Here is an 11,276-nt window from a genome sequence, read left to right on the forward strand (position 1 = left end):
TATCCCCCATGTCTGTTCAGCCTTTTGGTTAGTATCACCATCTGGCTGGGGCCTCCAGCTGAAGTTGTATAGCCCCGATCACTGGAGGTTTTGAAGAATAGCTTGGACAAACACCTGTGAGGTCTAGGTTTACTTGGTCCTGTCTCATTACAAGGGACAGGACTAGCTGACCTCTCATGGTCCCTTGGGTTCTTTGTCCACTGCATAGGCCACTGAGTAGCCATCAGATGGTGGCAACTTTGGGGGCCTACCAATCTACACCAAATCTGCACCAGTGCTGTAGAGCAAAAGACTTATTGTCCCACTAGCAGCCCCCTGAGCCAGCCAAGCCCCAGGGCAAAAAGTTCCTGACCATTGTTTTGTGGTTCTTTGCGGGATGTTTTCATTTTTGCTTGGTTGGTTGAACTCTCCCGCTGACTATGAGGAACCGAGAAAGAGAGAGAGGCCACACTCCGTGTCAGGGTCAGTTAGTTTCTGACTTCAGCAGCAGCAGGGGGGGGCCCAGGGGAGCAGCTGAGCAGGGCCTTTCCCTGCCAGGGACTTACTGCTTCCAGCTGGTTCACCTGTTCGCCTCAGGGACCGGTCGCCCTCTGCAACCTTTGATCGCCAACTCAGCTGTGCTGACAGATAACACTCGCCCCACCTCGCACCAGGGAGGGGCCATCAGCCTCCTAACCTTCATCAGCGCCCCTGCTGCTCCCAGCAAGGGGGGGATCCCTTCCTAGCACGGCTCCCCCATTGGCTAGGGCAGTGGGTGTGGGTAACGCGAGGGCAGGGAGTGGGGCGATCGGTGGGGGGGGTAACGCGAGGGCAGGGAGTGGGGCGATCGGTGGGGGGGTAACGCGAGGGCAGGGAGTGGGGCGATCGGTGGGGGGGGGTAACGCGAGGGCAGGGAGTGGGGCGATCGGTCGGGGGGGTAACGCGAGGGCAGGGAGTGGGGCGATCGGTGGGGGGGGTAACGCGAGGGCAGGGAGTGGGGCGATCGGTGGGGGGGGGTAACGCGAGGGCAGGGAGTGGGGCGATCGGTGGGGGGGGGTAACGCGAGGGCAGGGAGTGGGGCGATCGGTGGGGGGGGTAACGCGAGGGCAGGGAGTGGGGCGATCGGTGGGGGGGGTAACGCGAGGGCAGGGAGTGGGGCGATCGGTGGGGGGGGGTAACGCGAGGGCAGGGAGTGGGGCGATCGGTGGGGGGGGTAACGCGAGGGCAGGGAGTGGGGCGATCGGTGGGGGGGTAACGCGAGGGCAGGGAGTGGGGCGATCGGTGGGGGGGGTAACGCGAGGGCAGGGAGTGGGGCGATCGGTGGGGGGGGGGTAACGCGAGGGCAGGGAGTGGGGCGATCGGTGGGGGGGGGGGTTTGCTCCAGCTCGGTCGGGACGGAGCTGCCGATCCCCACCCCCGCGGGTGCGGCCGCCGGGGCGGGGCGGGGCGGGGCGGCTGATGCCGGCTCCCGGGCGCTATAAAGCGGCAGCGACCGGCGTGTTCCTCCTCCTGCGACCGGTGCCGCTGCCCCCGTGTCTCTTCCTCGGACTCAGGTCAGTCCCCGCCCGGGGCGCCGCAGACGGAGGCTCGGGCGCCTGGACGGAGCGGATCCCCCCTGGGAGCCGGCACCCTGGGTGGGCTCCGGCCCCTGCAGCGCTTCGCTGGCTCTGCCCGGGTGACCCGACCCTAAATCTCCCCGCACGCCTCCAGGGGACTAGCCCAAGTCCTGGCTCTCAAAGCAGGGCCATCTGCCCCCCCAGCGTGCCCAAGGATGACCAGCTGTGGCTCGAAGTGACTGGCCTTGCGCTCGAAACCCCTGCCCCCACGGTAGAGAGGAGCCAGGGGCTGAGCCGCAATCCCTGGTCCACACTGGGCACCAGACACGGGGCGGGCTTTCTTTGCTCTTGTCTTGGCTTTTTCATGCTGCCCGAAAAGCGCTTTGGGGGCGCGGCCGGGCTCCGCTGCGTCTGACTCCGGGGGCCGCCCGAGCTGTAAACGCAGGTCGGTGTCTCCGCGCAGATCAACACGCGGCGGTTCCGCAGAGCGGCTGGACTGCGCTGCCTTTGCGCGTGGGCCGCAGTTCAGCTCCCGCTCCTGCGTCGCTAGCCCATCTTGACTACGGGCAAAAACTCCGCCTGTAAAACGTACTTTGCTCCCATGTGTGCTCTCCCCGCAGGCTAGGGAGTATGATTATCAGGTGTCTCGCTTCTAAACGACCGTCTATGGAAAACCAGGGGGATCAGAGAGTCCTTGCAGTAAGCAAATTTGACGAGCGCGATACCTTCAGAGAACCCTGATCGAAGCGCAGTCGCCCTGAAATACTTGACTAAGGTAACGCTTCAATGTACCGTCTTCCCTAATGCTCTTCGGTTGCATCGACCAGGTTTGGCGGCGCTCTTGCCTCTGGGACTGAAGCCTGAGCATTAGTTTCATAAAACGAATTGGGCCAAGACCTAATTCTGGCTTGGTAGATCGGTGCTAGGTGCTGATCTGTTAAAGGGATCCTCTTCCAGGTGGGATTGTTAAATGGAGTCACCTGCTGAAATTAACTCCACAAAGAGCAGCCTAACCGGGTTTGAGGTTGGTGGTCTGATTGCAGTCGCTGATCACAAAATGAGGGCTGCATTACTGGTCTCTAAGTTGTTACACTGTAAATCTCTTTAATAGGTGAAGTCCATAAATCCAAAGTCTAATCTCCCCCGTGACTAGATGGCCGTGTATGTGTCTAACTCTGAGAAATGGTCCTTCTGCAAGATCTTGGACCCCATGGTCTATCCTAGCTTGACCAGCAGCTGTGTTTCTAGAGCGACTTCAGAAGGCAGTAAAGCAGTGCCCTTCTCTCCCCCTTTTAACTGGTGGAAATATTCATTTAGGGCAGTAGTTACCCTGTTTAGGAGAGAGCTCTCCTAAGGAAACTCCTGCTGCACGGAGGGTGACTGGGTAACAGTCCTCCTTTCCTGTGGACAGGGTTACAATTGGGAACCCCACCCATGTAGGAAAATCTTAGTGAAGGCCAATGCAGATCCTGTCCACACTAGGACCAGAAATGGCCTACTCTAGCTATGACTGTGCTCAAGCGTGGTGGCTACTAGCAGGCTGTTACTGCCACGTGGCAACCACATCCTGGACAATGGCAGCTAGGTTTCTTGGCTAGTCACAGCCTAGCAACAAGTGCACCCAGTCAGATCTGAGCTCCATGCTCAGCTGATGCATGTTGTATCTACCCCCATCAGTCACTAGGACAACAGTCTTTCAGCTGACCAAAACAAGCCTTTAGAATCTAGCTGGGGATGGCGGGGTGGTGGTTGGTGATGTTACCCCCAACTGGTGAAACATATCGCCTTCATCTCCAGCTTTCAGTGTGGGGGGGTTACCGGGCTTGACTTACACCAAATCCTGAATGGTGCCCTACCAGCACATCTGTCTCCTCTGCAGCTGGCTTTGCGCTGAGGCTGCACACCTCAGTCATGCATCCAGTGGCTTCATAAAAACCAAGTTGGAAGAACTCGCCTCCTGTTTTTAAGGAACTAAAAATGTCATTACCGTTGAATGAAAACCTGACCAGACCGACCCAGAATGCAGGCTCGGTTAGTGATGAAATTGCCTGCTAATCCGCCTCAACTCCCTCAAACTTGTGGTGTTAAACACATGATGGTTGCCTGGTGACAACTTCCCTATTTGCAGCATTTCTAAAACTCCTGCTCCAAGTGGGGAAATGGACTGCTCAGGGCAGGTTTTGCATGGCCCAGATAATAAACACAAATGTACCAAATGCTGAGTACTACCTACTTCAGTACTGCCAACCTCTAAGGAACAGTATTTTGTGAGGATCTGTGTGTCTCTCTCTCACCCCCAACCCAAGAGGTGGGAAATGCACACAGGATAGGCTAAATTTAGCTAGCCGGCTAGTCACCTATTTAAGCAGCAATGCCTTAACGCTTCTCCATGCCAGATATTTAAATGTATTTAATCCAAGTTTAGCATGGAAGCCAAATTGAGAAGGCAGTGTGCTCTAATGGTTAGAGCAGGGAATGTATAGCCAGGTTTCCTGTGTCTCCTAGCCTCAGCTCTGCCATAGATTCTGACTCAATTTGCCCATCTGAAAAATGGGTGTTATGAATGGCAAAAGCACCCTGCATGCGGATAGAAGCATCTCCTCTTGGAATACATGGGCATTGCTTGTATCCCGTGATGGAGAACCAGATGCCAGGGATGGAGCGTTGCTTAATGTGCATGGTGATCCTTGCCTGATGTAATGTAGAAAGCGGTAGGGTGTGGCCCAGATTTTAGAGCTCTGTTTATCGCTCTTGTTTCTGTCCCATCTAGACTGGGACAGAGTCCATTTGTCTTGCCCTTTGCTACATCGGAACGCAACTCGCTTCCTTTCCACTCCTCGTGTGCACTTGGCTTCTCCAGAGCTGCTCAGAAGCTTGCAAAATGGTTGGATTCAAGCCCACCGATGTCCCCCCGACAGCCATGGTGAAGTTCCTAGGGGCTGGGACAGCCGCATGCATAGCCGATCTGATCACCTTCCCCCTGGACACGGCGAAAGTCAGACTGCAGGTGAGAACTTCTGCAGGCGCGTGGACGGGTCTCGGGGTCCATGCTGAGCTCAGCATCCTTGTGGCTTGAGCTGCTGTCGTTGCATGATGCTGAGCAATGGCAGACGTGCCTTCGTATTTAATCTTCAATGACGTGCATTCTCAGCCAGCCCCCAGCCGGTCCAGTGAGCGTGCGAGAGTGTGGGCCCAAACAATGATGCTGCCACCACTTTCCTTAGCTGGTACTTCCACAGTCAAATACACTTCAGTGTAGATCCCAGGCAACTCCTGGATTTTTCCTTTATTTCTTCCCATTGCTCCTAGTTACACCCCTTTGTACCGCCCCCTCCTTGATGTGTGTCCCTCTAACAATGGGTAGATTCACCCCATCCACTCCCCACCCCTTAGCCATTGCATAGCTAAGCTGGGCATCTCTAGCCCTGCAGCCATGGGGCTGATCCTGCAAGGGGCTGACCACTTCTTGTGGAGCGCTGAGCGCACTCACGAACCCCGCCGCCAGGGAGTGGGGGGAGCACCGCGCCTCTCCAAATGCAGCCCTTGGATTGGCAGAGGGGGAAACGGAAGCAGCTGTGATGCATCAAAAGCCTGCGCCAGCTTTCATAGACATCCGAGAGGTCTGCGCAGCCCTTCCCTCGGCAGCTCTTCATGCAAACCTGGCTTGGGTCAGTGTGGCTCTGAGACTGGCTTTTACACTTGGCCCAGATTTGGGGTGATGGGGTTTTGTTCATAATTTAAGGCCAGCAATGGGGGTGTTGCTCCCCCAGACTTTCCTGAGTTCATTTAAATTTAACCCTCAGCCCCTTTGTATGGGGCACTGGAAATTGGCCCACACCCAGGGTGCTGGGACACAGCCCATTCTGGCTGTAACCTTGTGCTACCGTCTGATGCTTTAGGCAGCTGATGCCACCCTGACTCACAGCTCTTTGTTGTTAAAACACAAATTGCAAACAAAGGACCCGAAGGGGCGGTAAAGCCCCCAGTCTCCAGGATGGGAATCCAGATCACACTTCAACACAGGCCACGCATGGGCTGGAGTAGTGAGTTGGGCCAAGGCCCCAAATCACTGTCCAGCCTCTTCATCCCATTCTCTCCTGTACAGATCCAAGGAGAGACCAAGTCAGCAGCTAACACAAAAGCTGCTCAGTACAAAGGTGTCTTTGGCACCATTGCCACCATGGTGAAGACGGAGGGTCCCACGAGCCTGTACAATGGCCTGGTGGCTGGGCTCCAACGTCAGATGAGCTTCGCGTCTGTCCGTATTGGGCTGTACGACTCCGTGAAGCAGTTCTACACCAGGGGATCTGAGCGTGAGTGCCTGTTATGTGGCCTTTGACTCCCTCTCGTGGCTGGAGTGGGTAAAGGTTTGCAGCTGCTATGGCTTCCAAGCTAATGGCCTGGGTCCTCTAGCTCACACAATAAAGGCTCATGCTCTTCCATCCAAAGGTCGCGGGTTCAGTCCCCATGATGTGCCCTGGAGGGTCTCCCATGCATCCATTGCAGTGGGTTTAGCTGGGCTGAAATTTAATTTCTGTTGGGGTCAGGTGGCAGTTGGGACCTGACAAGATCCCCAAGAGAGGCCTGTGTATTTCCAGGCCCTGTGCTAGACAGCCAAAAATGGAGCCTTTTAGAGGCTCCACTGCGCACCCGGCTGCCTTTGGTGGCAGTAGCGGCCACAACCCGAGGGTTTGGTGTGGATCTGACCTTCCCAGGGGAAGGCCAGCTTTGTGGGCAAGGCCCAGGGAAGTAGGAGGTTTGGGAGCCATTCTCTATGGCATTGGAGTGAGTGGTTAATGGGGATAATACTCCATGCCCAAGGGGCTCCACTCCTGGGGGTAGAGCAGGCTAGCAAAGGCTGGAGAGGAAGCACTTCCCAGTGGTTAGAGGTCTAGCCTGGGCCGTGGGAGACCAGGGTTCAGTTCCTCCTTCTACACCAGGCTCTGGGTGTGACATCTACCCATGGGGTAACTGCCCTGCCCCACAGGGGTGCTGGGGGAGAGACCCTAGATTGTGAGGGGCTCAGATACTAAAGCACTAACTGGGGGCATGTGAGGACCCAGGACAGAGGCTAAAACCCTGTAGAGTCCACAGCTCCCCTGCGTGAACTGACTTTCCTCTTTCTGGCTCTCACTCTGTTCCCTGCTCTTTGCTAGGTGTCAGCATCAGTAGCCGACTCCTGGCTGGATGTACCACCGGAGCGATGGCTGTGGCCATTGCCCAGCCAACGGACGTGGTGAAAGTGAGGTTCCAGGCCCAGGCCCGAGTGGAGGGTGGCAGGCGATACCAGGGGACGCTGGATGCCTATAAGACCATTGCCAAGGAGGAGGGACTCAAAGGGCTGTGGAAAGGTTGGTGCAGTTCCAGAACCCTGCATGGAGGGGCCGGTTCTAAAGCAACACTCGTTACGTCTACACTGCCAAAAACCTGGGGCAGCAAGTCTCAGCCTGGGTCAACTGACAGGCTTGTGCTACAGGGCTAAAAATAACAGTGTAGACATCCTCTGGGTTTCGGCACTTGAGCAGGAGCATTTACATGCCTGTTTTTAGCCTTGTTGCCAGAGTCAGGTGGCCTGGGCTCTGAGTCTTGCTGTCATTAGCTTCCGCTGTGTAGACATACCCAGAGCATCCATTTTGCTGACTACTTCTTTTTCTCCTTGTTCTACAGGAACTTCCCCCAACGTGGCCCGTAACGCGATTGTGACTTGCACGGAATTGGTGACCTATGACCTGATAAAGGACACGCTGCTCAAACACAGCCTCATGACCGGTTGGTGTCCGGCTTGCTAGTGCAGGATGCTGACCTTGTGTCTGATTATTGCCAGGCGCTGAGTGCTTTCAGTTCAGACGCCACAGGGCAGTGGGCGGGCTAACGGCCATCCAGGACTTGATACGTACAGACCCAATTCTGATCAAGAACATGGGCTCCTACTCCTAAAGTGAGATTGTGACAGTCCTAAGCAAGAGGTGGGAAGTCACGCCAGAGTAACCCCTGCTAACGCATTCCTGCCTGCACTGAGCAATCGCTGGAAGATCAGCCGGCTCTACTTGGGCACTGTAAATACTGCACCGATGGAATGACCCACCCATCTCCTATTGCCTTGGCCCAAAGAGGTGCCTGGCTTATTCTCCCCTGCATAGCCAGAATAGAGGGACTGCTGCTGGCTCTCAGAGGGTGGAGTGAGAAGAAATATTCCCAGGACACTAGGGGCTAGTGGAGCCAGCCCTTGGCTGTTGTGCAGGGGGCAATGGCAGGTGGATCTAGGTAGCAGCAGATCCATTGGCTCTAGCCTGGCCTGTGTGACAGCCTGCAGGGAGATCCCATAGAGGTTTGCGCCTGATATGTAGGGATGCTGTCTCCTGGACAGACTCCCAGAAAGTCCTGCACCAGGAGGGAGGGGGTCAGGGTTCACACCCCCCAAGCATGGTTTGCTGCCTGGCTTGACAGTGCATGTTGTCCCCTTGTGAGCACTCTGGCAACAGCGGTGCTAGATTAGCCCCCAAGCAGCTAAGAATCCGGTTACTGACCTGCATGCTCAGGGACCCATCCCCTCTCCTGTCTGGCAGATAACCTCCCATGTCACTTCACCTCTGCCTTCGGGGCCGGCTTCTGCACCACACTCGTTGCTTCCCCCGTTGATGTAGTGAAGACCAGATACATGAACTCTGCCCCCGGCCACTATGGAAGTGCCGTCAGCTGTGCCCTTACCATGCTGAGGAAGGAGGGGCCCACGGCTTTCTACAAGGGGTGAGTAGAGCTCCTACTGCTAGGATTCTCTACACCAGCGACCTCGCATGGTATGCCCAGCACAGTCCTAGCATCCCTGCACCTGCCACTGAAATGCAACCACCCCTGAGGTGGAGCCCCAGCAGCTGATCTGTGCATGGCAAAGCTCTGGACTGAGACAGCAAGCAAAAATACCCCAGGCGAAGGAAGCTGCAAGTGATGGGGAGGATTTTAAAACCTTGTGCTACAGAATGGCTCTGTTTGGAGGATCTGAAGCCCATGGCTTCAAGTGTGGGGCTCCCTGGCCCAGGCTAGCACATCAGGGCTGAACTGATACCCCCAGGAGCACTGGGAGGGGGAAGGGAAGAGGATGGAGCCATCCTCGGATGGCTCCATGCCTAGCAGTGACCAGCCCTTCAGAGGTGGATCTGGACACCAGTGACTGAGTTGATGGGGCAGTTGTATTTTCAAAGGAAGGGCCCCTTCCTGATTGCGGATCTGTTCCTGTGCAGTCCAGGGGCAGCTCTGCTGATTCTGTAATGAATGAGTAAACTAGCAGTGTGAGCCCTGCAGCGCTGGCTGCCCTGTTCTCCTCATGCTTCATCAACAGAGCCCCAAGTTGGGCCACAAACACCTGGAGGCAAAGGGCTGCCACTGGTGTGACAGGGAATAACTCAGCCCTGCAGAGCCCTCCTTGCTGGTGAGGTATAAGGAGGGAAGGGTCCAGCTTGACTGATTCCAGGCTAGCTGTCCACACTGCAAACTCAGACCATCTTGCTTATAAACTGAACCTGTTTGACCTGAAAATTAAGATCTATGGAGCCCCATCCCCTGTTCTAGTCTGTTTGCTGCTGAACTGCACACATAGGTTAGACTGATCTGACTGAATCCAGCTGTCCAGTTCCCTGCTGAAGCACTTTAACTCGCATCCACTTCACTCTCACTAGCTTATCTCCTCATGGGGCTGTCCCAGGTGCAGGGGAGTGAACCAAAGGCAAAGACATGGGAAGTCTCAACCCACAGACCTAGCTGTGACTCTTCTCCCCTCTTGCTGGCTCTAGGTTCATGCCCTCGTTCCTGCGGCTGGGATCCTGGAACGTGGTGATGTTTGTGACCTACGAGCAGCTCAAACGCGCCATGATGGCTGCCCGCAGCTCCTGGGAGGCCCCTTTTTGAGCCTGCCATGGGTGCAGCTTACAGATGTGGCATGAGCCCTTGCTAGCACTGACTGTCCTGTCTGTGAACTGAGATTGGCTCCGGACTCTTCCAAGCTGCCTCCAGTCACTAATGTGTCAGCCTCTAGTCTCTGATCTCTGCTCCTCTTCTGGAACAAATCTGGGCCTGCAGGGAGGAGCCGTAGCTGTAGTCCCCTGGGAGTGGGAGCAGGAGCCTCTGCCCTAGTAGGGAATGTGACCCTTCAAATTGGGCTTTGTTTTTTAATGGCAAGTTTGCTTCTTCCAAATTAGAAGGGCAAATGTACATTTCCCCCCGCCCCCTCAGGGCCAAGATCTGATGGACCTAGGCTGATGAGCCACTACAGCTCAGAGGGTAAGAGACAGGAATTGGAGTTAGCACCTGGGATGTGGCAAAGCCCTGGACCAGTCTGGTAGCAGGCAGTAAAATCACTCTATCAGGGAGTGAGATCCTTCCCTGATGGCAAGACAGGGAAACAGTCTTCAGCTGGATCATTCCAAGGTCTAATCACTAGAGCCTATGTGTTCAGACTGGCAGGCCTGGCCTGAACATTAGGCTGCCTTACTCTGTATTTCATTGACTTGACTTTTCCAGCTGCAGAGCTCTGAACTCCCCTCAGATCAGCAGAAGGGGCAGATTCTTGGTGCCTTTTGAAGACCAAGCCACTTATTTACATGCCTTAATATGGATTAGGGGACCTGACTTCTAAGCACCAACACTTTAAACGGCTGGCCTAGAGCTTTATGTAGCAGCTGTTCCAAGGTCTAGTCAAGGAGTAAGGATTCTAGTGCAGTGATGCTGGAAGTTTGAGGAGGGTGGGTCAGGCAGGTTGATGGGGATTTTTTTTTTAGTCCTAGTAACTATTTATTTAATTTTAAGTGGAAAGAATGTTGGCCCCCAAGTTTCCTGCTGTTAACACTGTTTTGATGAGAGAGCAGGTGTGTGGAGGAGCAACAATGACCTTGTGGTAGGGGTGAGTTCAGGTCTTAAAATAAAGCTGGAGTCAAACTCATAGCCTGCTCCTTGTGTGAACTTGCTTTTTGCTCATAATGCCTTGAACTGAAAGGGCCTTCACACCTTGGCACTGGTTTGTGGCTGCAATGAGCTCTGGCTTTGGGTGCCTGATCAGAGCACTTCCTGAAATGGGGCCCCTTGAAGGTGGGCATCCATCTGGGCACCTTAAAATCACCAACTGGTCTACTAAGCCCTCTTCACTACCAACCAGCCTAGCTCTTTGGGCCCAAAAGGAGGGTTACAATTTGGAAGGAGAGGATACTGTGTTTGTGTTTGTGTTGTTTGTGTGTTTTGTTTTTTTTCCCCCTTGCTGACAGGGATCCCTGCTGCTGCCCAAGAGCCACACAGGGGGAGGTGGGACAGAATGGAAACTAAGCAATGAGAAATCAGCCCCTTGCTTGGTGCGGGACAGAGGGAGGCAGTTGGTGAGGAGGATTTCCAGTGCTCAGGCCAGCACTAGGCACAGGGATGGGCAGTAGGGCTCCTGCCCCTTAGGTCAGAAGTCTCCCTGCCAGGGGAATGAAAGGCATTTCTTTCTCTACAGGTGGCTGCATTTTGCACAAGGCTGGTCAATTACATTTTTCTAGCCTCTTTCATCCCCAAAGGCTTTCCCCATTGCCTCTGGCACTGCAGCCACCTGGGGGATGGAACAGGGCAGCTCTGTGGCAGAGCACAGTGTTGCTACAAACTGCTGGAAGTGAGGAACATCAGCGTCCAGCAGAACTGCAGGGAGGAATGTAACAGGGCCAGGACAGCAGGGTTCCATGTTGAGCTTTAACCAGTACAGATCTCAGGTTGGTCAATAAC

The 11,276-nt window shown here is 55.1% G+C and overlaps 1 protein-coding gene across 1 annotated transcript; it reads left to right on the top strand.

Annotated features, from left to right (window-relative positions):
* The first annotated feature begins 1,411 nt into the window (after positions 1 to 1,411).
* LOC311530880 (dicarboxylate carrier UCP2-like) lies at positions 1,412 to 10,467 on the top strand. The gene is made up of 8 exons (XM_084647884.1): positions 1,412 to 1,532; positions 2,156 to 2,310; positions 4,306 to 4,542; positions 5,641 to 5,848; positions 6,692 to 6,886; positions 7,203 to 7,304; positions 8,102 to 8,282; positions 9,323 to 10,467. The coding sequence occupies exons 3-8, from the start codon at positions 4,417 to 4,419 to the stop codon at positions 9,435 to 9,437; spliced, it is 927 nt and encodes a 308-aa protein (XP_084504010.1). The 5' UTR covers positions 1,412 to 1,532; positions 2,156 to 2,310; positions 4,306 to 4,416; the 3' UTR covers positions 9,438 to 10,467.
* Positions 10,468 to 11,276: the final 809 nt, after the last annotated feature.

Source organism: Lepidochelys olivacea (assembly GCF_965140295.1).
Source record: "Lepidochelys olivacea isolate rLepOli2 genome assembly, chromosome: 1".
In the NCBI taxonomy this organism is placed as follows: Eukaryota; Metazoa; Chordata; order Testudines; family Cheloniidae; genus Lepidochelys; species Lepidochelys olivacea.

Excerpts from the sequence above, each read along its gene's own strand:
- LOC311530880 (XM_084647884.1), top strand. The coding sequence starts at position 4,417 with ATGGTTGGATTCAAGCCCACCGATGTCCCCCCGACAGCCATGGTGAAG. Across the intron at positions 7,305-8,101 it reads CAAACACAGCCTCATGACCG|ATAACCTCCCATGTCACTTC; the intron begins GTTGGTGTCCGG and ends CCTGTCTGGCAG. Across the intron at positions 8,283-9,322 it reads CCCACGGCTTTCTACAAGGG|GTTCATGCCCTCGTTCCTGC; the intron begins GTGAGTAGAGCT and ends TGCTGGCTCTAG.